Source organism: Odocoileus virginianus, chromosome 30 (assembly GCF_023699985.2).
Source record: "Odocoileus virginianus isolate 20LAN1187 ecotype Illinois chromosome 30, Ovbor_1.2, whole genome shotgun sequence".
Lineage (NCBI taxonomy): Eukaryota > Metazoa > Chordata > Mammalia > Artiodactyla > Cervidae > Odocoileus > Odocoileus virginianus.
Window position 1 is genome coordinate 17,561,949 of NC_069703.1, and position 27,973 is coordinate 17,589,921.

General features: G+C 35.0%; 1 protein-coding gene and 1 long non-coding RNA gene across 3 annotated transcripts in view; one reads left to right on the top strand and one right to left on the bottom strand.

Moving 5' to 3' along the window:
- Positions 1 to 27,973, top strand: part of SPAG16 (sperm associated antigen 16) — a 968,306-nt gene that overhangs the window by 64,164 nt on the left and 876,169 nt on the right. For both annotated transcript variants that reach the window (XM_070458611.1, XM_070458612.1), the window contains exon 9: positions 4,873 to 4,982. In XM_070458611.1, the coding sequence (XP_070314712.1) occupies positions 4,873 to 4,982 (110 nt within the window). The remainder of the gene's footprint in view (positions 1 to 4,872; positions 4,983 to 27,973) is intronic.
- LOC139032179 (uncharacterized) lies at positions 442 to 27,954 on the bottom strand. The gene is made up of 3 exons (XR_011484694.1): positions 27,818 to 27,954; positions 22,792 to 22,877; positions 442 to 3,583 (listed from the first exon to the last, which is right to left on the bottom strand). It is a non-coding gene; the product is annotated as an uncharacterized lncRNA (long non-coding RNA).

Sequence of the window (27,973 nt, forward strand, 5' to 3'; positions counted from 1 at the left end):
CATGTACCCAACCTGGGCTGGTGATCTGTTTCACCCTAGATAATATACATGTTTCAATGCTGTTCTCTTGAAACATCCCACCCTCGCCTTCTCCCAGAGTCCACAAGTCTGTTCTATACATCTGAGTCTCTTTTTCTGTTTTGCATATAGGGTTATCGTTATCATCTTTCTAAAGTCCATATATATGTGTTAGTATACTGTAATGGTCTTTATCTTTCTGGCTTACTTCGCTCTGTATAATGGGCTCCAGTTTCATCCATCTCATTAGAACTGATTCAAATGAATTCTTTTTAATGGCAGAGTAATATTCCATGGTGTATATGTACCACAGCTTCCTCATCCATTCGTCTGCTGATGGGCATCTGGGTTGCTTCCATGTCCTGGCTATTATAAACAGTGCTGCGATGAACATTGGGGTGCACGTGTCTCTTTCAGAACTGGTTTTCTTGGTGTGTATGCCCAGAAGTGGGATTGCTGGGTCATATGGCAGTTCTATTTCCAGCTTTTTAAGAAATCTCCACACTGTTTTCCATAGTGGCTGTACTAATTTGCATTCCCACCAACAGTGTAAGAGGGTTCCCTTTTCTCCACACCCTCTCCAGCATTTATTGCTTGTAGACTTTTGGATAGCAGCCATCCTGACTGGCGTATAATGGTACCTCATTGTGGTTTTGATTTGCATTTCTCTGATAATGAGTGATGTTGAGCATCTTTTCATGTGTTTGTTAGCCATCTGTATGTCTTCCTTGGAGAAATGTCTGTTTAGTTCTTTGGCCCATTTTTTGATTGGGTCATTTATTTTTCTGGAGTTGAGCTGGAGGAGTTGCTTGTATATTTTTGAGATTAATCCTTTGTCTGTTGCTTCGTTTGCTATTATTTTCTCCCAATCTGAGGGCTGTCTTTTCACCTTGCTTATAGTTTCCTTTGTTGTGCAAAAGCTTTTAAGTTTCATTAGGTCCCAAATTTTATAATTACATTTTTATCTGTATTTTGAAGTGACTTTTGATCAAAATAAATTCAAACTTAAATGAAGAAAACATGTATTATTTGAGTAGGTCTCAATTACCTGAATAAAAGTAATTCCTTAAATTATACACTGAGTAATTTTGTGCTCCTTATAAACATGCAGAGTCTATTTTTATAAAGGATTTGCATTTCCTTTTCCTAAGCTTCTTGAGTGATTTCAGCATTTGTCTATGTGATCTCAGAGTGTTATCACTCAGATTGGCTGATCAACTGGAACCCTACTTAGTCAACTTTTTTGAAAAGTTGGTTTATTGAGTACCTGCTGGTTCTTCATAAATCTTGCTATCTTTCACAATTATTTTCATATATTTAACTCTTTCCCTCTTCATTTTCTCATTTTAGTTTAAGTATTAAAATATTTTATCTATCTGTAATTCATCTATTTTTCATTTATTTTGAGCATAAATTTGTATGGCAGTAGAAATTCTTTATATTAATTTACGATGCAATGACTTTATTACCATTTACTTTGTTATTTAATCTGAATTTAAGGAATAAGCGAAAACTTGGACTCACTTGGAGTAGTTATCAAAGAATTTTAAATTTGCCATATTTTTTTGACAACATGTTGTGTTTATTATGGAAGAATTTTAAATGATAACAAATTTGAAAAATTATCCATAATTGCTTACACCTAGAGAGAATGTTATTAATACTTTAGTAGTTAAGTTTCTCACCTGAAAAGCATTTATAATTCTGTTTGCTCTTGTATGGTACGTATAATAGTAGAAATGCTCCTAAGAGAAACTATGATATAATGATTATTATCAGCTAGATATTTGGAGTGATAGTTATGTTACAGTTTTCTTTGTTGTAATGGGAAGTATTGTGTATCTAATATTTACAATAAACTACACAGAAAGCCTTTTAGTATGAAATATTATGAGATATAACTTTTTGTGCAAATTACATAATCTCAAAAAGGTTTTCATATGCTGTTTTTTTATTATGTTTGTATTAGCTAATATTTCTTTGATTTCACATGAGGCTGCAAAGATACATACATTTTATGATTTCTTATAATTTGTTATAGGAATCTATAAATTCAAGAAAAATATTTAGAAATTGGAAATCATTTATGAAGTGAAAAACTGTGAAACTGACTTCAGAGCATCACAAACAGATGTCATATTTAGTAGAGAAAAGGTTTTAGCTTAAATAATTGCTTTTTGGGTCGGGTATTTTTTGTTGCTCAGAATTGTACTACAGGATGTCAGTTTCTTATGACTATATGTAGTAAATAGTCTAGTTTAGATAGATATTGTTATCATTTAAAATATAGCTCTTTCCCTTTATCTCTATTACCTTTTTCTTAATTCTAATATTTATATACTTTGATCTCATTTGAGCTTCCTAGTCTCTTGGATATTTTCTGTTTTTCTTCCTGGGATAAATTATGGATACTTTCATCATGATATTTTTTCAGTTAAATAATTTTCTTTTCAGCTGTGTTTAATCTACATTGGAGTTAGGGACTGATATAATATAGGTACTTACATATTTGTTAAATGAATATATTCTTGCATATCTGACATTTAACCAGGGGCCTGAATGTTCAGTTAGTTAACACTGGGTTAAATGTGCACATACATGAAGAAGTGGTTGAATGGGTGAAATTTAGCACTGGGAGTACAATATAATTTCTGTAAGTTAAAAATGTGTTTATTTGATTTTTACTTTATTTCTCCTAAGGAATCGTACCTTCCTTAAGATGATGTTTGTGCCAATTAAGTAAAAACTGGCATGGCAGCAGTCAGTACTGTAGGCCTTTTCATTAACAAATATCAAATGATAAATATAAGGACGCTCTTATGGGGAAATGGCCTTTGCTAGGGTATTACTAAACAGTAAGAAGCATTTTGTGGCATTTTGAAAAGTTCAGTTCAGTCGCTCAGTCGTGTCCGACTCTTTGCGACCCCATGAACTGCAGCACGCCAGGCCTCCCTGTCCATCACAACTGCCGAGTCTACCCAAACCTATGTCCATTGAGTCGGGGATGCCATTCAACCATCTCATCCTCTGCCGTCCCCTTCTCCTCCTGCCCTGAATCTTTCCCAGCATCAGGGTCTTTTCAAATGAGTCAGCTCTTTGAGAGCCTCTCATTTGTTCAATAAATCTTTGTATAAATAAAAGTGATAGTTATCTGATAGTGGAAATCATGTTATTATTGGTACATTGAGAAATTATTAAGAAGTATTATTTTTCTTTCCATTACACATATATTATGCATTGTATATTCTCATGTTTTGGTTGCAAATGTTGATTTTTTTTCCTAAAATATTATTGAAGTGTAAATTTTTCTAATTTCATTTTGCTTGTGGAACAACTGCTTATACTTGTAAATGAAGCACTTTTTGTTGTTTTACTTTCATTTATCCTTATCATTTTGCTGTTTGTGTCTTGCTTTTTATTTTATTTCTTGCAAATTGGTGTTTAGTCATGTTTTGCATTCTACACGAGGTCTGCTCATATTCCTAGAATTATCCACTGGAATCCTGGATCTCTCTCTCTATTGCTTTCTCCTTTCTTCCTTGTAGATATTGCTGTACACATTCTCCTATATGTAAAAGGGAACACAATATAGTGAACTACACAGCGTTATTGCCAGAGTGTCATGAAATAACACATATGCTGTTTAGACAAGTAGCTGTTAAATAGTAAAACATCAATGGAGCATAAATGCTAGCTATTATTATTTTAAATCGTCATCAACACCAGACTTTCACTCTTGGTCGTGGAAGAGGAAAATGCTATAAGAGAGAATTTGAAGTGAAAGTTTTTCTCTAATCTAAACAAGCTGTAATTGTTGCCTTTCCTCCACATTTTGACTCACAGATTCTGTGGGGCCCTAACTTGTAGCACCATTGAGGGAAGACAGACAGTCCAAATACCCTAGTGTTTGAAGTTTTTAAAGTACTTTTATGTAGTACTAACTTATGCAACATTTGGCTTTTATGTTATTGTGGTGGTTATTTTGATGGTTTTCTTCTTTGAAACTGGCACTGAGTAGGAAAAATTGGATCAGGAAAGAAACTAAATGCTAGCTAGCGTGTGCTTCCTCACCTTTATAGCGTCAGAATTATTTCAGAACCTTGGCAAAGAATCCTTCAAGATATTTTTGTGTTCATGTCTTTTCTCTGTCATAGATTGATGTTATAAATTAGAACATGTAGTCATTTAAGAGTTAATGATTATAACCGTATAAATTATTTGAAATCAGCTGGTTGTTTAGAAATACAGGAGGGAATTATGTTTACCTAAACATGTATATGTATATGAAAAGATGTGAAAAAGAAACCGAGTTTTCCTATCACTTTTCTTTTCCCCTCAAATGATTCCTTAGGACTGCTCCTTATGTCCAGGAGAGTTTAGACATGAATATCACAGCTGTTTTGGAATGTTACCCTGTGTTTTCTGTTTTTCTCAACATTGTGAAGCATAGAAGATATATTATTAATACAATTTTCATTTAAAAAATCTCTATTATCCAGTTCCACTTGGAAATTTTTGTTATTGCTTACAATTCTGTGCTTTTACCCCCTTCAGTTTTGTTTATAAACACATGAAATCTCATGAAAGCAGGAATTAGGTATAATTGAATTGGAGATTGGTTTACATGCTCTTCAGCTGGCTCGCCAAGCCAATTCACTAACCTTGCAGCATTACCACCCTGCATTTTTGGGAAGTGAATTTGAAACTTCACTTACAACATTTTGTTATGGTTTAATATTATTCTTTTATATTTCAAAAAATACATATGTAATGAATTTGGCTTTCTTTTTTGGTTATACTATTTCTTACAGACCAACAGTATAAACATTAAAAGTAAATTGTATTATCTTACAGTTGTTCCTACTTATGAAAAGGAAAATGCACCAGAAGGTCCTACTCAAAAAGGTCTTCGTGAAGCCAGAGAACAAAGCAAATGTAAAGCAAAGACGAAAGTTAATACAAAGGTATGGTATTTTTGTTTCCATTGATCCGTACTTAACTCTCAGATATTCAGGTTCATGGACTCATATTGTATCATTATTTTATTGCGAAATGAATTTAGAGATTATGAATTCCAAACTACTTGGACTCTAGATGGAAAATGGAGGTTCTCAAATATTAGTGGTAATTGAAGGACACGCATGTATTAGTGGTGGAGACGGCTCAGTGGCTCACTCTGCAACGTTTTCAAACTTAATCACGGCCACTTTTGCTCATTTTTCTTTGTCCAGAGAAATGTATCAAGTCATCCCTTATTTATTTTCTCATACTAAAACTTCAAACTTTGATCAGTCTTTTAAAAAAGCAGAATGGAAAGAATTAATGCCCCATTTAAGAACCTCATTACATCTTAGTGCCTTTGCTGTGCAATCAGGCTGATAGTTCAAATCTTCTGCAGTGATTACAGAAAAATGGTATTAAAAATGTCTGGTAGACAAAGAGATCAAAAATGAGGAAGAAAGAAAATTACATAAAACCCATGAAGGGTTTAGTTTCTTTTCATGAAAATTGCATAAAGTTTTAGCTGAATTATTGAATGTTTTTATAAAGTGGTTGTTACCTGTGAGTTCTAAAGTATCTGACATTTAAGAATGAAAACATTTACAAATATAATAACTTTCTCCTAGTAGTAATGCTATAAGAACAACAGATTTTTTTTATGAATTCAAATAACCACTTAGCTAATATCTCTAATTTTTTTTCCTCAAAGGTATTCCTTGGAATCTAGTGTCATAGGTAATATTTGAATAAAACATGAACTAAATACTTTTATTGATAGGTTATACTAAGGCTTTGAGAATCACCTTTTTGTGACGTTTCGACTAGTGCTTCATTGTTCTTCATTATCAGTATTAATTTTTAAATTTTTGGTATATGGGGGAGAATCCCCTCTTTTATTTAGCCCACCTCCAGCTTCCCTATGCCTTCAAGGTCCCATCAAGACTGACCCTCCACTTTTGTCACCAGAGAGCTTTCCCACATCTTCTCCTGTGTGTAGTTTGAGTCTCTTCCAAATGGGGCGGTAGGTGACTCTGTTGCTGTCAGTAAGTCATGCTTCTTCTTCTTTGGATAATCTTTATACATCTCCACAGAGGTTATTAAGTCAGGGAGCAAATATAGCACTCACAATAATTTTTTTAAAAATTAGAGCTAAGGATTTGGGGTGTGATAGTGGTGGTTTTCATCAAGAAACATTCTCCTTTTCTAATGTGGCTTAGGCATTCTTTTTCACATAGTAATTCATACTTAGAAATGATTGTTTCAGGTTAGTAGTTAAAGATATTGAGCTCTGTGTCATAATCGAAATTCCAAGCTTGAATGAGTTTCTTCTGTGTTTAAGGATGTGTGAGAGCTGACTATGGGCTGTCTGTAAGTGGGTGACAGTCAGGGATGCTGAAGCAGAGCAGGCAGGAAGGCTGGCCGGGCCATTGCTCCAACAGTGGCCCAATAAATAGAGAAATTTTGGAACTTTGGGGTTAAAGCACATTGGTATATTTTAGTGAGGCTGCCTTTCCTGTCCCATTCCCTGTCACCACCCTCCCCCCCCCAATCCTACTGTCATTTCTATGGTAAGATGCCAGGTCTGGTGTGTGTGTTGGGGGCAGGGGTGCTCTAAAGTTAGCCCAAGCTTTGCTTTTCTCTTCAGTCCCAACAGATAAATGTGTGTATCTCAAGGCAGTTTCCCTCCTTTCATTAGGGATCGATTCTTGGCCTTTAGTCTACATGTAAAAGCTTTATCATGTATCCTCTGTATAAAAGTGAAGAAAAATAGGCTAGGAGGAATGTTTTATTTGCTTTTGCAATTTTAAAAGCAGTTACTTAATGAATTTTTCCCATGTTTTGCCTTTTCATTCAGGAAAAATCAGGGCATCATTTTGGTAAGTCAGAAAAAAAAAACTACTTTAGATCAGTTTGAATAAAATAACTATAATACATGGAGTTGGTTATATAGGTTACAGAAGATCTAAGATGTCATCTAGGGAAGAAGCAGACAGCTCAAAGATTGGCAATGACAGGGCATTTTCCTATGTTGGGGACACAGTGGGAAAAGAACATTATTACCAGAATCGAGGAACTGGCTCCAACAGGTAGGAAGAGTATGAAGTAAGAGGCTGTCTAGTAGGAGCTAGAGACATGGAAAGGATGCAGGGCATGGAGGAAGGAACTTGCAATGCATAATACTAAGGGAGGGATTAGAAAAAACTCATTAATTAATATATATTAAGAAAATATTCATAGCCAAACAGTCTATTTCTAGTCATAACAGGTACTTGATATACTTCTTCCTTTTTTTTTTTAGTTCTCATTCAGGGTTTATGCTTGGGTTCACCAGTACCCACTGGAGTTCTTTATGTGGTGAGCTGGGGGCTTCCCAGGAGACTCAGTGGTAAAGAATTCGCCTGCCAAGCAGGAGATGTGGGCTTGATCACTGGGTCAGGAAGGTCTCTTGGGGAGGGAGATGGATGACCCGTATCTTTAATACTCAGTGGTCTGAGGATTTAGTGGTCCTGTTATCTTGGATTGTTGTAGTTTACTACATTGACGTTTACTACTTAACATGGATGTACTAAGATGGGCCCCAGGTTTTTTTCTGGGTTCTAAAATGTAATTCCATAATGTATTTTCAAATATAACATCTTTGCTGATGACTTTCAAAGCTACATATTGCCATACTTAGCTGCACACCAATAATTTAGCTATTTATAATTTCCATCTTGAGATGCTACCATTGCCTCAAAATTAACATGACTTAACTCACAAATCATCTTATTTCATAAATAAGCTAATTTCTTTATTTAAAAAATTTCTTTTAATAGTGTCTGCAATCTATTAAAAGAGTCAGTTCAAAAATATGTCATTTATCATCTTTGATCCTCTCTTTTCAGTGTCTCCCAAGCTCCCACTGATGCCTTTTTCACATTAGTTGGCAAGTTCTGAATTTTTATACTGGGGTTAGGTGTAAAGGGGAGACTTAGGGGTTAAAAATCTGATTGAAAAGTGCCTAACAAGCTTATCTTGAAGTTTCTTCATTGGAAGAGCAAATTTACTTGAATTGAGGGATTAAGGAGGAGATTATGGGGGACTTTCAAAATCACCTTTAAACTACCTATTGCACTGCTCCTTTTGCAATGATCACTCCCGTCCTTTTAAAGCTGATCTCCATGGAAAACCTTAGCTTCCTCCTAGACTGTGTCCATTCTGTGTGACACTGAGTATTATTTCCATAAACTTGCTATTATAAACTGGGTTAATCTTCCTTGCTGCTGCTGCTTTTGCAAAGTCGCTTCAGTCATGTCCGACTCTGTGCGACCCCATAGACGGCGGCCCAGCAGGCTCCCCCGTCCCTGGGATTCTCCAGGCCAGAACACTGGAGTGGGTTGCCATTTCCTTCTCCAGTGCATGAAAGTGAAAAGTGAAAGTGAAGCACCTCAGTCATGTCTGACTCTTTGCGACCCCATGGACTTTCTTAGACAGTTGTATAACTTTACTTTTCAAGCCAGTTTAGTATCTAGATAGCTCAGTTGGTAAAGAATCCATCTGCAATGCAGGAGACCCCAGTTCAATTCCTGGGTCTGGAAGATCACCTGGAGAAGGGATAGGCTACCCACTCCAGTATTCTTGGGCATCTCTTATGGCTTAGCTGGTAAAGAATGTGCCTTCAATGTGGGAATCCCACCAGGTATTCCCTGGTGGAGGTAAAGCGTCTGTCTGCAATGCAGGAGACCTTTGTTCAATCCCTGGGTCGGGAAGATCCCCTGGAGAAGGAAATGGCAACCCACTCCAGTACTCTTGTCTAGAAAATTCCATGGATGGAGGAGCCTGGTGGGCTACAGTCCATGGGGTCACAAAGAGTCAGACATGACTGTGACTTTCAATGTGGGATACCTGGGTTCGATCCTTGGGTTAGAAAGATCCCCTGGAGAAAGAAAAGGCTAACCACACCAGTATTCTGCCTTAGAGAATTCCATGGACTGTATAGTCTATGGGGCCACAAAGAATCGAACACAGCTGAACGACTTTCACTTTCACCTCACTTATCCTGATATGCCATGTTAATTTCTCTATATTTTTCTATAACATAAGATTATACTCTAAAAGTTAATTCTTATGGTTTAAACTATTTTGTGTACAATATGGAAACAATTTCCCTGAATACTGGAGAAAAGCCATTTTTCTTCCCTCTGTAAACCAAACAACGGTTTACTAAAATAGTTAACAGGTTAGTTTTTGTGAAGATAACTATACATTATAACACAATTTCCCTCTATCTGTGAAATATATTTTACTCTAAAAGAAGTGAGAATCATTATGCAATTAATTGAATGTCTTTTGCAGTCACATAAGTCGCAGATAAGAGAAAGAAATTACTACTTTCAGTTCAGTTCAGTCACTCAATCGTGTCCGACTCTTTGCCACTCCATGGACTGCAGCACACCAGGCTTCCCTGTCCATCACCAAGTCCTGGAACCCACTCAAACTCATGTGCATCATGTCAGTGATACCATCCAACCATCTCATCCTCTGTCGTCTTCTTCTCCCGCCTTCAATCTTTCCCAGCATCAGGGTCTTTTCCAATGAGTCGGTTCTTTGTATCAGGTGACCAAAGTATTGGAGGTTCAGCTTCAGCATCAGTTCTTCCAATGAATATTCAGGACTGATTTCCTTTAGGATGAACTGGTTGGATCTCCTTGTAGTCCAACGGACTCTCAAGAGTCTTCTCCAACACCACGGTTCAAAAGCATCAATTCTTTAGTGCTCAGCTTTCCTTATAGTCCAACTCTCACATCCATACATGACTACTGGAAAAAGAAATGACTACTTTAGAGGCTTTGAGTGGTGATCAGACATGTGAAAAGTTAAAGATGGTGGTTGTTTATTCACTAAGTCATGTCTGACTCTTGTGATCTCATTGATTGTAGCCTGCCAGGCTCCTCTGTCCATGGGATTCTCCAAGCAAGAATACTGGAGTGGGTTGCCATTCCCTTCAACAGGGGATCTTCCTGACCCAGGAATTGAACCCAGGTCTCCTGCATTGCAGGCAGATGATTTACCAACTGAGCCATGAGGGAAGCCCATCCTCTCAAGAGGTTTATGGTGGTGGTGGTTTAGAAACCACCGTACCTTTAGAAAGTTAAAGGTATCAACATTTTTGTTATTGTTCAGTCTGTAAGTCATGTCCTATTCTCTGTGACCCCATGGACTGTAGCACATCAGTTCTTCACTGTCCCCCGCTGTCCTTCACTATCAATTTGATTTCTGGTTCCTCTGCCTTTTCTAAATCAAGCATCAAGCTTTTACATATGAAAATTCTTGGTTCATGTACTATTGAAGCCTAGCTTGGAGGATTTTGAGCAATACTTTGCTCGCATGTGAGATGAGGGCAATTGTGCAGTAGTTTGAGCATTCTTTGGCATTGTCTTTCTTAGGGATTGAAATGAAAACTGACTTCTTCCTTCCTGTGGCCACTGCTGAGTTTTCCAATTTTGCTAGCATATTGAGTGAAGCACTTTCACAGCATCATCTTTTAGGATTTGAAATAGGTCAGCTAGAATTCCATCACCTCCACTAGCTTTGTTCATAGTGATGCTTCCAAAGGCCCACTTAACCCTGCAGTCCAGGATGTCTGGCCCTTGGTGTGTGATCACACCATCATGGATATCTGGGCCATTAAGATCATTTTCTGTATAGTTCTTCTGTGTATTCTTGCTGCCTCTTAATATCCTCTGCTTCTGTTAGGTCCATACCATTTCTGTTCTTTTTTGTGTCCATCTTTGCATGAAACAGGGCTTCCCTAGTAGCTCAGAGAGTAAAGAATATGCTTGCAGTGCTGGAGACCTGGCTCAGGAGGATCTTCTGGAGAAGGAATGGCAACCCAATCCAGTATTCTTGCCAGTCCAGGATTCTGTGGGAGAATCCCATAGACAGAGGAGCCTGGCAGGCTATAGTCCACTGGGCACAACTGAAATGACTTAGCACTAGCAACTTGTATGGAATGTTCCCTTTATATCTCTAATTTTCTTGAAGAGCTCTCTAGTCTGTTCCATTCTATTATCCTCCCCCCCTTTCTTTTTTAATTTTTCACTTAGGAAGGCTTATCTATCCTTGCTTTCTTTGGAATTCTGCATTCAGATGGGTATATCTTTCCTTTTCTCCTTTACCTTTTGCTTCTCTTCTTTTCTCAGCTGTTTGTAAGGCCTCCTCAGACAACCATTTTGCCTTTTTGTTTCTTCTTCTTGGTGATGGTTTTGATCACCTCCTCCTGTATAGTGTTATGAATCTCTGTCCATAGTTCTTGAGGAACTCTGTCTATCAGATCTAGTCCCTTGAATCTGTTTGTCACTTACACTGTATAATTGTAAGAGATTTGATTTAGGTCATACCTGAATGGCCTAGTTGTTTCCCCTACTTTCTTCAATTTAAGTCTGAATTTGGCAATAAGGAGTTCATGATCTCAGGCACCATCAGCTCCCGGTCTTGTTTTTGCCCGATTATATAGAGCTTCTCCCTCTTTGGCTGCAAAGAAAATAATCAGTCTGATTTCAGTGTTGACCATCCGGTGGTGTCCATGTGTAGAGTCATCTCTTGTGTTGTTGGAAGAGGGTATTTGCTGTGACCAGGGCGTCCACTTGGCAAAACTCTGTTTGTCTTTCCATGCTCCATTCTGTACTCCAAGGTCAACCTTGCCTGTTACTCCAGGTATCTCTTGACTTCCTACTTTTGCATTCCAGTCCCCTATAATGAAAAGCATATCTTTTTTTGATGTTAGTTCTTATGGTGGAAAGTGAAGAGGAGCTAAAAAGCCTCTTGATGAAAGTGAAAGAGGAGAGTGAAAAAGTTGACTTAAAGCTTGACATTCAGAAAACTAAGGTCATGGCATCTGGTCCCATCACCTCATGGGAAATAGATGGGGAGACAGTAGAAACAGTGTCAGACTTTATTTTTTTGGGCTCCAAAATCACTGCAGATGGTGACTGCAGCCATGAAATTAAAAGACGCTTACTCCTCAGAAGGAAAGTTATGACTAACCTAAATAGCATATTAAAAAGCAGAGACATTACTTTGCCAACAAAGGTCTGTCTGGTCAAGGCTATTGTTTTTCCAATGGTCATGTATGGATGTGAGAGTTGGACTGTGAAGAAATCTGAGTGCCAAAAAATTTACGCTTTTTAACTGTGGTGTTGGAGAAGACTCTTGAGAGTCCCTTGGACTGCAAGGAGATCCAACCAGTCCATCCTGAAGGAGATCAGTCCTGGGTGTTCATTGGAGGGGCTGATGCTGAAGCTGAAACTCCAGTACTTTGGCCACCTCATGCAAAGAGTTGACTCATTGGAAAAGACCCTGATGCTGGGAGGGATTGGGGAGAAGGGGGCGACAGAGGATGAGATGGCTGGATGGAATCACCGACTCGTTGGGCATGAGTTTGATTAAACTCCGTGATTTGGTGATGGACAGGGAGGACTGGCGTGCTGCGATTCATGGGATCGCAAAGAGTCTGACACAACTGAGCGACTGAACTAACTAACTAGAAGATCTTGTAGGTCTTCATAGAAGTGCTTAACTTCAGCTTCTTTGGCATTCGTGGTTGGGGCATAGACTTGGATTACCGTGATATTGAATGGTTTGCCTTGGAAATGAACCAAGATCATTCTGTTGTTTTTGAGATTGCACCCAAGTACTGCATTTCAGACTCTTATGTTGACTATGAGGGCTACTCCATTTCTTCTTAGGGATTCTTGCCCACAGTAGTAAATATAATGGTCAACTGAATTAAATTCTCCCACTCCTGTCCAATTTATTTCACTGATTCCTAAAATTCCTGTATTCACTCTTGCTGTCTCCCATTTGACTACTTCCAATTTACCTTGATTCATGGATCTAACATTCCAGGTTCCTATTTAATATTGTTCTTTACAGAATATTTGCACATAACTCTCAACTTCTTTCAGTTCAGTTCAGTTCAGCCTGTCAGTCATGTCTGATTCTTTGCGACACCGTGAATCGCAGCATGCCAGGCCTTCCTGTCCATCAACTTCTTTAAGGGCTATTTTATATTTTGATTTATTTAATGAAAACATGGAATCTTATTTAATATCTTTGTCATGATATCTTTGGTATTTATATAAAATAGATTGTAGTTTAAATATAATGATATGGAAATATAAAGAGGAGTGAAAATTCCTTTTAACTCTGATATGCCAGTTTATGTCATCATGTTGTGTGATGCCACCCTGGCTTGCTAATGGTGCACTTCAAAAACAATTAAATATCCCTTCATGCTAATACTTTGCTTTATTAGAGCAAATTTAGCTGCATTTTGTACAGTATTTTTGAATATTGTTAAGCAGTAATTGTTGTTTCTTGCCAGAAGTACTGTGATTCTGACATCAACCAATGATCTCCTTGGCATTTTGCCAATAATTATAAATACTAGTTTAGGATGTTAAATTAGCATTTATCAGACATAAAGTTGCAAAAAAGGAAATTAGATTTGCATTATTTTTAGAGTTTAGAATTATGGAATATATTAAAAAGTCTAAAACCATATGCAAATGAAAATTTTAATGCCTGTAATTTGATAATAGTGTTGAATATATTTAAGAGTTGAAAATATCATTAAAAATCCCTGAGGAAATATATTAATCAAAATATTTATTCATAATGTTGTGCCATGTTAAATACATAAGGATTAAGCCAACTTGTTTATAATTCTGTTCTGAGTAGAAAATCAAATAACTAGAAATACATTACACTAAATTTATTCTGCTTTACATAAAAAAAAGTAAATGTTAATCAGAATAGAAGTAATTAAGAAATACTAATTATTCTCAGGTTTTCAACTCTACCATTTATTTTGAAGCATGCATAAGCATGAAGGATTTAGAAAATATGAAATCAGTTTGCAATGGGAAAATGCTTAGGATTTTACAACATTTTCAAACTTCAGTCAGTATCAACATCTATAGTTTAAAATACAACTGTGTTCAAGTAATATTTCCTTAACTTAATATAAATATATTTGACTGTAATATATAAATGTACAAATTATATATTATGTTGATTAAAAATATATAAAAAGCATAAATTGAAATTATACACTATGATCTTATACAACTTGCTTTTTTCTTTTGGTGGTTTGCTTCTAAGATTCTTCCATATTCTTGTATGGGGATGTAACTCATTTCATACTATTTACTTTCGTATTATGAATGTATGCTCAGATTGTTCTCAGAGTCTTGGTCCAGGGAACAGGATGCCATGAATATTCCTGCACCCACCCCCAAGTGCACATATGCAAGGTTTTCTTTAGGATATTAAATTTCAAGTGAAATTTCTGGAGAGATGAGGATTTTACTAGACAATGTCATATTATTTTTCAAGTTAGTTTAACATGTCTATAAACCCACACATAGAGTTCCTATTACTGTATGTCATTTTTGACACTGGGTATTACAGATTTCATTTTTGCCAATTTAATGAGTAAAATAAGTTACCTCACAGAGTCTTAATTTTCATTTTTCTTACTAATAATTAAATTTAACATGTTCTCTTTTGCTCATAGGCAGTTCATATGCTTGCCTCTATAAAATGTCAGTTCATACTTTTTTTTCCCCATTTTCTATTAGGTTCTGGATATTTGAAGAATATTTGTGGTATATTTTAATATTGAGTCCTTGATCAGTTGCATGAATGTAGATATCTTGTCCCAGATGGTGACTTATATTTTCTGTTCCTTTGTAGTGTCTTTTAATAAATAGAAGTTTTTCATTTTTCATGTTTTTTATTTTTAAAAAAGTAACCCAGCAAAAAGTTCATTTTAGTGTATTTAAATTTATCAATACTTTCTTTTATGGTAACAGTTATTGCCACTTGCTGAAGAGATACTTTCCTATCCCAAGATCAGAATGCTTTACTTGAATATTTTCTTTTAAGATGTTTGTTTATTATTATCCCTTTTCTAAGTGTTTGTGTGTAATTCCTAGAAATATAGATATTCTCTTACATACACCCAATATGGTATTTAGATGAAAAAAATTAACATTGATACAGTACTTTTTAATCTATTGAATTTATTTGTGTTCTACTGTCTTTGATTTTTTTGAAACCAGCCTTTTTATTTTGGGAGTTGCAGATTCACATGCATTTGGAAGAAATAATACAGAGAGATCTTGTATACTCTTTATCTACTTTCCTTCAATGGTAACGTCTTATAAAACTAAAGTACAAAAATCCTAAAATACAGTGTCACAGTCCTCAGTGGTCTCAGTCAAGGTGTAGAAAAGTTTCATCACCACAAAAAGCGTTAGTGTTGCTCTTTTATAGTCATATCCACTTTTTGCTCTCTATTCCACTCTCCTTAATCTCTAATTGTAGACAACTACTATTTTTTTTTCTCCAGGTGTATAATATTGTCATTTCGAGATTGTTACTTAAATGAAATCATACTGTATTTAACTTTTGTGATTGACTTTTACATTTGGCATCTTTATCTTGAAATTCATCCAAGCTTTTGCATGGATCAGTAGTTATTTTTTTTTTTTTTTTTACTGAGTAGGTGTTAATTCTTTTTTTAAATATTTGGTAGAATTCTCCAAAGACCATCTGGACCTGAGGATTTCTTTTTTGGCTTACCAGTTCAGTCTTTTTAATGGTTATGGGGCTATTCAGATTATTTCACCTTAATTGATAGTTTTGGTAGTTTGTGTTTTTTGGACTTGTTAAATTTATGAGCATGAAGTTATTTATAACATTCCCCTGTGGTATTTTTAATAACTGCATGATCTGTGGTAAGATCCTCCATTCCATTATTTTTAATATTTTTTATTTGTATCTTTTCCCTTTTTATTTTTGTCAAACTTGCTAGATACAGTTTTATCAATTTTACTGACTTTTTAAAAAGAATTTCCTCTTTGTTTCATGATTTTCTGAATTGTTCTACTTTCATTTCATTGATTTCTGCTTTTATTAGAGGAAACACACTGACTGAAACCTCCCACCCTGGCCAGGCATCAGGGTTATTTTATGACAGGAGGTCCCAGTAAGGAACTAAGCCACCACCCATTGAAAGAGTTAAGAAGAGGTCAAAAGGAGACACCCTGTGTCCTACCACCTCTAAGGTTTCTTCTTGATGGCTTCCATCTTGGCTGAACTGATGCATGCACGACCAGGAAGGACTCTGTGTCAGAATGATTGGCTAAAGATAACCCAGAAATTAATCCCATCACCATAAAACCTGAGAATGTAAGCCATGTGGCAAAGCAGTTCTCCTGGGTTGCCTTACCCTCCTGTTCTCTGCCCAGACACCCTTTCCCAATGAAGTCTCTTGCTTTGTCAGCATGAGTGTCTCCTTGGACAATTCATTTCCAAGTGTTAGACAAGAGCCCCCTTTTGGACCCTGGAAGGGGTCCCCCTTCCTGCAACTCTTTTATCTTTATTATTTCCTTTATTCTTCCTCTAGCTTTGAGTTTCTTAGATTTTTTTAACTCTACTTTTTTGAGTTAGAAACAGATAATTAATTTGAGACATTTCCTCTTTTATAATGCAAGCATATAGAGCTATAAATGGCCCTCTCAACACTACTTTAGCTGTGTGCCACATATGTTGATATGTTATACTTTCATTTTCACTCAATTCTATGTATTTTTATTTTGAGACTTCCTCTTTGACCTGTGGATGATTTAGAAATGTTGTTCAATTTCCATGTGTTTAAGAGGTTTTCCTGTTGTCTTTTTGTTACTGATTTCTAGTTTGATTTGATTATGGCCAGAGAATGCATTACTTTTTGTTTCACATTAGGGATCAGACCTAAGTCCCCTTCTGTTCAGTAGGGAATGGTAAAATGTCCTGCCACTATGCTCTTCCTTCAATCCTGGTATCTTGAACTAGTTTATGTTTCTGTTTTCCCCTTTAAGAGTTATGCTTTCATTGTATCTTGCATTATTTTCATGGTTTATAGTTGTTGTTAGCAGTGAAAAGCAGGGGGAGAGATAAGTCTGCTCCATCTTGTCTTGAGTGGACGTCTTGTCATCAAATTTTGCTTTCAAATCGTATTAATAATGTTGAAATTACCATCAATTTTTTTATGTAGAGACAAATAGGAATCCTGTTTCACTTGAGTTTGTTGCTGAGTCCAAACTTGCTCTACTCGTCCCATAAGAATCTGAGAGATGAGGTGTTGAGGCAAGAAATAATGACTTTACTCGGAGAGCTGGCTGACCTAGAAGGTGGCAGACTAATGTCTCAAAATAACCACTTGTTGGGGTCTGGATGCCAGGTTCGTCTATGGATTAGAGATGGAGCGGGGAGGTGAGGAAACAAAAAGGACATCTAATCTGCAAATATCTCCCAGAATAACAAGCCTCAGGCAGGGTGATGTTTTAGTTTCTTTCTTCCTGCCATCTACAGATGAACAGGGTTCTGAACAAAGGCACTTTAGATGAACTAGGCAGGGGGAAGGACTCTCTGAGGCAGGCAATTATGTATGATTATAATAACAAACATAGCAAAAAACAAGGGTTAAAATCAAAGAAACAGATTTAGCATGGAAGAGTCAAAGTTGACTCTTCCTTGTTACAGTTTCACTCAGATAACTGCGTATTTCAGTACACTTTTTTATATGGCTCTTCTTTTTCCCAGTGGTCTTCAAATACTGGCTCAGTCATTTAGGTGGTTTCTGTATATACCCTGGATTTGCTTTTGGACATCTTTAATGTTCCATTGGTGAATTTGTTTACTTCTGTGTCAGTACCTTTTTTTCTTTTTTGTAGTAAATTTGATATGTAACATTGTGTAAGTTTAAGGTAGGCAAAGTGTCACTTGTGTTACTTTGATACAATTATATATTGTGATTTGATTTCCAGTACAGAAATATTTATCATATTACCTTGTTACAGTACACTAGTATTTTCTATATTCATCGTACTGTGTATTAATTAGATCTCTATGTCTTATTTACTACTCATTAAAGTTTGTATTCTTAACATCATACTTTCAGTTCACCCTCCATCCCCTGGTAACCACTATTTTACTTCCTTTTTTAATAAAGTTTTAACTTTTTTAGATTCTATATATGAGTGATAGCATACAGTTCACTGTGCTTTTAAATTATTACAGTTTTTAATAAGTTTGAATATACCTTAGGATGGTTTCCTCAACCCTGTTCTTCAGAAGTGTTTTGCTTTTCTGTAAAATTTAAAATAGGTTTGCCAAGTTCCTAAAAACTTTTTTCTTAAGACCTTTATTAGCATAGCTGTGGTTTTATAGATTTATATAGAGATAAGCGGCATCTTTATGATATTGAGTGTCTCAATGCATAAATGAATGTGGTTTATCTCCCCATATATTTGGTTTTTACATCTTTTAAAACATTTTTATACTTTTTCCATACAGATCTTATACATGTTTTTGTTAAATACCTTGTAATTTTTTAATATAAATAATATTTATAAGTAGTTAAAGTAAATAACTTGTCCCTTTGTTGGCTTTGAGGCCTCCAACAGAGATCAAGAGGGCATCTATGAGCTCAGAGCAAGATCAACCCTCTGTCCAACTCCACGCCTCCATCCTCAGGAGTGGAGAGGGAACTCTCAAACTTGGAATAAGATCACAGCTCTTCAAGACACCATTGACAGGAGACAACAAAGTTCCCAAGCACTCCGAGTAAGACCGCCCATTTACAGGACATACTACCTCTGTCAGCAGGAGGCAAAGGGGAGATTTTGAGTGCTTCTGGGCCTCTTCTCTCCCAAACCTCTTTCTTCAACACCCATATACTTTATCCTGTTCTTTTTAGTCTTCTTAAGGAGCCTATAACTCCTGGTTCATCACATATTCCAAAACTCTAACCCTACCTAAGGCTCCTTATGTCATGTTTCCTTACTCAATCTCTTAGTCTCCTTTTCTGATTCCCTAATCTTTCACTGTGTACTCCCTGGAATTCAAGATCTTTGATCAGCAAAATCCACTCTATTTTCAGCTTGTACTATGTCCCTTCACCTTCTGTGCTAATAGAAATTAATCTTTTCCATGCTTATAGTTTCTCCTACAGCCAGCAGACTTCTGGTAAATGTTTAATGATCAGCTCTTTGAAGGGGAGGAAATAAACCTTGATTTGTAGTATTTTCCAGTTTCTGTGCTTTATATACTCAGGCTACTATCTTACTTCACCAAATGTGAGGTTGAGAAGTGACATCCATAGTCAGCTTTCTTGACATAGCTCATGTCTACCGTGATCTGTAGCAGTCTCAAGGGTGATTTCTCTGATTCCCCACTAAGCTACAGCATTGGACCTGCAGGTGACATAATTGTCCCCTTTGCATCTCATTGCTGCTTTCAGTCCCTTCTCCTACCCTCATTAATGAATACACTTTACCTGGAATCTCATATCATCAGTTTATTGTACTCAATAATAGCTATTTCAGGCACTTCTTAATTTTTTTTTCTTTACTTCTTTTGTAAAATGAAAAAAGTAGTCACTGTGACATTGTCACGTCTGTAAAAATGATTCCTGCTATAATTCTTATTTAGATATTCACATGGATGATCCTTCAAACACTCTTTCAGTTCTTCAGCAGCTGCTGCTTTAAATGATCTTGTTCTCCATCTATTCTCAGTCACTCACTTTTTGGTCATTCTCTAGGCCTTGTTATTGCCAGTAACTTAAATAATTTGTCATTTTGTTTGCTGTTTGCTCCTCATCTCCCTGACCTCTGTATATTGAGGTTTTTCTGGGTTCAGTTCTGGGGCCTCTTCTCTTTTGATGTCCTTACTCCCTAGGTTGTCTCACCCAGTCTCATGACTTTAAATTACCTATATGTTAGTGACTCATTAAGTTATATCTTCACCAGAGATCTCTTTTCTGTCCTCTGGTTTTATATATCCAACTGCATGCTCAACCCTCCAACCCTCAACCCTTCCATTCTGAGTCTACATTAAGGCTCTATCTCCTGCAACTTTCTCCATCTTAAGGAAACTCTGTCCTTCCAGTTCCTCAACCAGAAACCTCTGGAGTTATCCTTGAGTCATTTCTCTCTCAGACATTTTACATCAGATATGAAAAATTATTTTGGTTGTATTTTGAAACATATACACTCTTCCATCTTTTCTTACCACTCTGTTTTTCTTCTTCATCATGTCTAACCTGGATTACTACAATAGCTCCCCAACTGGTCTTTCTGCTTTTTTTCTTTCCTTTCCTTCAGTCTTTGTTGACTGTAGTAGCCAGAGTGATCCTCCTAAAACATAAATCTATCCATTACATATCTCAGTTGAAAACTTTTAGTGGTTTTCTATCTTTTTCAGAGCTATAGGAAAGTCATTATAGCCTCTGAGGTCCTACATTTTCTGGCTCCTTTTTAACCTCCGTGACCTCATCTTCACTTGCTGGACCGTCTTTTACTCAATTGTAGACACACTCGCCTCCCTGTTTGAAGAATACTGTAGTCATTCCCTGCCTCCAGGCTTTTGCACTTGAGATTTTATCTGTCTAAGTTGTCTTCTCTCAGAAATTTGAATGGCTCATGCCCTCAACTCCTTTAGATCTTTAATTAAATGTCTCCTTTTAGAGAGACTTTCCATAGACATCCCATCTAAAGTTTAATTTAGATTTAATTAAAATTCCCTTTTCCTTCCTGGATCTCTTTCCTGCTTTTTTTTTTCCTCTTACATATCTGCCTCTTACATTCTGTGTTGTACTTATTAACTTACTGTACTCTTTCCCTACTAGAATGTAAGCTCCATGAGAGCAGAAATATTTGCCTGCTTTATTCACTTTTGTATTCTCAGTACCAAAAATGTGACTGGCCAATAGTAAGTACTCCATAAATATTTGTGTTTGAATCAAGGAATACCTATGTATACCTATGTAGGAATATACATAGGAATACCTATGTATACCTATGTAGGAATATATGTTCTGTTAGTTGTTTTTACATAGAAATGAAATTGATTACTGTAAGTCAATTGTAAACATAGAGACCTTGCTAAACTCTCTACTGTAATAGGTTTCTTTAAAAAAAATTCCTTGTAAATAATGATATCACCTATAAACAGTGATAGTTATGATTTTCCTTTTCTGATCTTGGAAAATTTGATGTGTATTTCTTATTTTTGTACATTGTTTAGGACTTCTAGAGAATGGTTAAATTGAAGAGATTGGAATAGGCATTCTTATCCTGTTTGTTTTTTCCTAAAATGAAGAAATATTTCTCATGTTTCAACATAAAAAATGATATTTTTTATAAATCTTTGGTAGATATTCCTTCTTAGGTTAAAAAATTCCCTCTACTTCCACATTTTCCAAGTTCATTTGTGTTTTATCATGAGTTAACATTAATTTTGTTTTATCATAAATGAATGGTGAATTATTTTTTATCATGTTTAAAAGTTTTATCATGAATGAATGCTGAATTTTCTGCTTCTGAGATGATCTTCTCCATTAATGTTTTAATGTGGTAAATGACATGCTAGACTTTCTAATGTAACATTCTCTTTCATTCTTGGGATGAAACTAGCTCATTCATCATGTGTTATATGATTTATATATATCACTGGATCTAGTTCATTGTTTTATACTTAGGATGTTTCTATATTTTGAATAAAACTGACCTTTAATTTTCCTTTTTAGTCAGTCTTTTTATAATTTTGGTATTATAAAATAGATTGCAGATATTTCCCTCTTTATCTCTTGAATTTTTATATCTACCTTAAATGTGTGCATAGAAGTCTTAGGTGAAACTAATAGGAGCTGCTATTCATATTTTGGATTCTATGGATTCATATTTTTTAGCATAATAGAATTCTAGCAGTTATTGCTTCTTGAATCAATTTTAGTAAATCATTAAGTAATATATTTACATGAATATAACCATTTTGTCTAAGTTTCAAATTCATCAGCATAAAGATATTTGTTACATTGTTTATTTTTTAAATCTCTAATGAATCCACAGTTATATTCTCTTCTTGTTTTTGATATCTATTTATATTCCTCCTTTCTTAAAGTTTCCCTGCTGAGACCACTCTCCCTCATCTCTCATTGTTCTTCCTTGAGATTTAGGAATTTTATTGGTATTTTAAAATAACTTTTAAGTTTTTTGATCCTCTTAAATATATACATAGTTTTTCATTACTTTATGCTTTCATTGTTATGATTTCCTTCTGTCTGTACTTTTTGGGTTTATTCTTTGTTTCTTTTTCCACTTCTTAATTAGGATACATAGTTTATTAATTTTTGGCCTTACCACTATTCTATTTAGTATTATAAAGTTCCTTCTAAATACTACTTTAACTGCTTCTTACACATGTTTCTATGTAGCATTTTAATTTTTGCTCAATCTTAAGTATTTTAAGATTTCCATTATGATTTCTTCAATTCATGGTTGATTTAGAGAATATTTGTAAATTTGCATATGCATGATTTGGGGTTATCTTTTTTGGTTATTATAGATTTCTAGTTTAAATAAGTCATCATCAGAGCCTGTAACCTGTATTGTCAGTTCTTAAAGTATGGTGGGAGTTGTTATGGCAGAGATCACTAGTTCTCCACCAAAACATATTTTATTTATTCCATGTTTTTCATGATATTGCTAGTGTTGTAGTTAGACTATATTTCTCAGCTTCCTTCCTACCTATATGTGACAATAACACTAAATTTTGCCAATGGAATAGGCACTTATGTGGTATGTGCCTATGAATTATTTTTTAGAGATACTTACATTTTCCCCTCATTTTCAAGGAAGGATACTATTTTGATCATTAATACAGAGCTTGATTATATACCTGTGTATATTTTGGAGAATCGTAAGTTGATCATCTGACACGACAGGACTGGATGTTCATCCACACTTTGGTTCACTCTCTTGTACCTGTGCCATGGAATGAGAAAAAAAGTGTCTCAGCTAACCTCTGATTCAGTGAAAGGCATGAAGATCAGTGCTGCTGTAACTGGGCTTAGCCAATATCAGTTCATCTCCAACTGACCCACAATATATGAGCCAGATAAATCTTGCTGGATACCACTGAGATGCTGTGGTTGCTTTTTTATGACCCTGATACAATGCCGCTACTATGGTCTGGTCCTTAAAGGAGCATCAGGCTTGAACTGCTTTATATTCCTTTATCTTCAGTTTATGTGGATCAAGGAAGTGCCTGTAATCCATCTGACTGTGCAGACAGACCAAGACAGTATTCTAAATGGATGCACCAAAAAGAAGAGGAATCCTGATCCATCATGCTCAGCTGTGCATGGACTTTGGTCATTCACTTTGGGAGAAGTACTTGTGGGAGGATTATTGTCTATTTGTGTCAGTCCACCCTTTTTGAAATCTGCCAGCTTTAGCAGCTTAATTTTTATCCTAATATACAAGTTCTCTGGGGCTTCACAGGTGATTCAGTGCAAAGAATCTGCTTGCCAATGCAGGAGACCCAGGAGGCATGGTTTCAATCCCTGTGTCGGGAAGATCCCCTGGAGGAGGAAACGGCAACCAACTACAACATTCTTGCCTGGAGAATCCCATGGACAGAGAAGCCTGGCAGGCTACAATCCATGAAGTTGCAACGAGCCAGACATGACTGAGCATGCATGTGTGTGGGCACAAGTTCTTTATAAACTAGAATATGGTCCATTTTTGTAACAGTATGTACTTGAGAAGAATCTTTTTTCTAATTTTGGAGTTGAGAATTTCATATATATTTAATACAATTTGATTTTTGTATATTCAAATCTGAAATCTGTATCTGTATTATATTTTGGTAAATATCAATACTTGAGTAAACTGATGGATTTTTCAGTCTTTTCCTGCAAGTTAATCAATTTTTACATTAAACAGATTTAATCTTTTTATTAGATGCTTAAAAGTTTAGAATTGTTATATTAACTAGATGAACTAAAGCATCACTTGTAGTAATTTTTTTTTCTATTTTTTATTCTTAAAATTTTTATAAATTTTAAACCAACCTTAGTAATCAGTACTGTCCCTTTAATTTTCTTCCAATGTTTTTATACACATATATACAGTATATATTTAAGTTAGTATTGGAATGACTTTAAATACATTTCTTCAAGTAAAATGCTAATTTATATTTTTGCACATTTTATATACCTTTGTACATTTATTTTTCATCTAACATCATAAGCCTTTCTCATGACAGTATATTGATATATTCTTCAGACCAGCATATTTGATACCCTTATAGTACTTCATATTTGTATTTTTTGTTAAGATTTTATCTCCTTGTTTGTACTCAGTTTGGTTATTTCCATTATTTTTTTGTTTTAAATAATTCCATGAGGTCAGTCCTTATACATAAATGCTGTGTTCATGTCTCTATTTCTTCAGAATAGAACTCAAGAATTGGCGTTCTTGGGTCAAAGATTACAAAAAGATGTTTGTTCTAGACTTTGTTTTGAAAGTGAAATATATATTTTTTTCCAATTATTACCCAAGACATTTATTACAAATGTCATGAACATATTCATAAAGTAAAACTGGTTTAAAAAACAGAGAGAGCGTGCAGAGAGAGCAAGGGAGAGCACTGGAGAAGCCAGGGCTCTGATATCACACCCGAAATGCAGGAAGATGCTATCTTATGAATAAGCAGAATTCACTACATTCTTAAAATAGTTTTAGTGCATTGCATTTTTAGAAAAAGGGAAACACCCCCAGCCCCAAGGAAAGGTTCCGGCAACACTGTCGACAGTTTGTGGGGTTGTACCCCATATGACCACCTGTCTGCAAACTCCGAGCTGAGAACAGCGAGGCCCCGTGTGCTGTGGGCAATGGCCGCCTGTCCATACACCACCACCACTGATGAAAGTGAAATATAAAGAAATTCATTTTAAAGTTTGCAGCTCTCATTCATTTTTATTTTACACACTTTCTTCTTTACCTCAGATTCCTCTGTTTATCAAAATGCTTTGTCTGTGGTCCATTTGCAATGATACAGCTACTTTATTTTTCTTTGATTAGTATTTGCTTGGTACTTTTTTAAATCTATTTTTAATATTTATCAGGTATGTTTAGTTATCTCTTATAAATAAAATATGCAATCTTTAATTTAGTTGGTGATTTTGTTAATTTACATTTAAGTGTTTTACACTTATTGTGATTATTGATATATTTGCCTTGCTTCTGTTATCTTTTTTGCTATACATGTGTCTAATCTTTTTATGCTTTTATCTTTCCACACTTTAAAATACATTGATTTTTTTTTTACTGGGTATTTTTCCTTTTTCTTTTTTTTTAGTGTTTACTCTTAAGAATTTAGCATGTACATGTAATATAATCTAAGCTTAGTTACTTGAGTAACACAAAAGTTTGCAAACCCTAAATAAAAAATTTCCTATTGCTTATTTTTTTTTTTTTTAATCTGGTACTTAGTTCAATTTCTGTTACATAGCAGAACAGGCATTGTTATTTTATAAAGAGAGTTGAGCTTATAAATACAATACTTGTTTAGATTTGCCTACAAATGTATTAATTTCATTGTTCTGACTGTTTTCATGATTTCATCTTTGCCTTTTTTGTCCAGTGGTTTTACTATAATTGGTATAACATTGTTTTCATTTATCCCATGGAATATGTTATGATTCTCATGTTTAGGTAGCAGGATTTTTTTGTTTGTTTGTTTCTTGAAATTTTTCATTCATTGCTGTAATAAATATTGCCTTTCCTTCATTTAAAAAAAAAAATATCCTTCCTTCCAGGGCTGCAATTAGATATAGGCTATGCTGTCTCATTCTATCTTCCATACTTCTTAACCTCTTTTTTCTGTTTTTCTTTTCTTTTTTTTTATTCTTGACTCTCTGCTGTATTCTCAGAAATTCTTTATTCTTGTTCTCTATATTTGTTGCATTCTCATTTTAAAATCTAGGCTTTGTGTTTTAATATGGGAATTTATGTATTGTCTTTTACTTCTAAAGGCTGCATTTGTTTAAGACCATTCCTGATAATTCTTGATAGTTCCTTGCTGCTTGCACTTGTATATACTTTTTATTTCTGTAAACATTCCTAAGATACTATTTCCATAGCTTATGGGTGGTCTACCATTTAGTCTCCAGATTGCAGTTCTGATTTGGCATATGTCATCATGGCTACTCATTTTTTGCATGTGCTTGCTGCTTATAGCTCATATGTTAGTTCCATAATTTTATCTTTGCCTCCTTTAACTTTTGTGGAATGCAGTTATGCAATAAAATTATATTTTAGTTGGTTTTTAGTTGTTTTCCAGTGGGAGAATCCTTCAGAGTATGTAGTTTAATATATTTCTGAGTCTAGTATTTAATTTTAGCAATTAAACTTCTCCATTTGATATGTCTCTTAGGAGAATACAAGTAAATGACAATCCATTTTTAAACTATGAAGGAAAATAATAATAAATTTTAAGTGCATTTGTTTGAAATGAAAATATTTTATACTCTGTGGATAAGCTGAACCTTTTTTTTGCATTTTAAAAATATATTTATTTATTTTAATTGGAGGCTGATTACTTTACAGTATTGTAGTGATTTTTGCCATACATTGACATGAATCAACCATGGTAAACTGAAATCTTAATTAGAATAGTCCTAGAAGGGATGAGAGATGGGAAAGGATTAATATATATAATACATATTATTGGTAAATTTAATATATAGTGGGTTTCCCTTGTGGCTCAGCTGATAAAAATCCACCTGCAATGAGAGAGACCTGGGTTCAATCTCTGGGTTGGGAAGATCCCCTGGAGAAGGGAAAGGCTCCCCACTCCAGTATTCTGGCCTGGAGAATACCATGAACTGTATAGTCCATGGGGTCACAAAGAGACACGACTGAGTGACTTACACTTCAGTATATAGTAGATTACTATAGTTGTCATTTTGTTACCTTTTTTCAATAGTTTTTGGTTTTCCAAATTTTTTCTACTTATTATTATGAATCAAATAGTAGAGGCTTAATAATAGAAGAAAAGACACATAAACTGTAATTTTATTCTTGCATACATTCTCATTGTGGGAAGATAAAAAAGAAAAAGAAAGAATAGTGCTTTTGAGGATTTTACATTCTTGATCAAATGATTTTTATACTGAGGAAGAAAATATCATCCTATTTCACTTGATTCTAAACTGCTAACTTTGGAATATTAATGTGTAATATTTTATTTAGCCATATATTAATGTTTATAACTTGTAAGTAGGTAATTTATAGGGTAAATTTATGAACCAAAATAATTGAAAGCATTGAATGTTAATTAATAAAAATATACATTTATAACTCTTATTTACTTAGAATGAATAATATTACCCTGATACACAGAAAAAGTTTGAGGAGAAATCAGATATAACTAGATAATTTTACTCCAAGCACCCAATTAACCTTTATGAATCAAAGTGTTTATCATCTGTAGGCCCTTAATAAATCCTAACATAGTTCCCATATTAACTTCTCTAAGTTACTTAGAGTGGTATTTTGTACCACTCATAGTCATATTTATTTTGGCTTTTTACTTTCCCTACTTTATTCCCCTTCCCACCTGTAGAATCACCATTTTTTGAAGGGCTGTAGGCTAAAGTCTGAGACTGATGTTATGTCACAATGAGACTGTAACAACATCAAAGAAAAAAAAAAAAGCACCCACCATGATATAAAATTTAGAAGAGTAGGAGAAGAATATGATAAGAGAGCGTACCAAGGAGTGGTAAACAATAGTGTTACAAAGTTAAGATTAACAGTGAAAATTTGTAAGTCATTAATTTCCTCACTCAAAAAAATGAGTTATAAGTTTAAAAGTCATTATGATATTTTTTAAATATCTAGAGTATTAAACTTACAGTACTGGATTTATTGGGCTTCCCTGGTGGCCCAGGAGTGAAGAATCAGTGTTCCAACGCAGGAGGCGTGGGTTTGATCCTTAACTGGGTGAGATCACTTGGGGAAGAAAATAACAACTGACTCCAGTGTTCTTTCCTGGGAAATCCCATGGATGG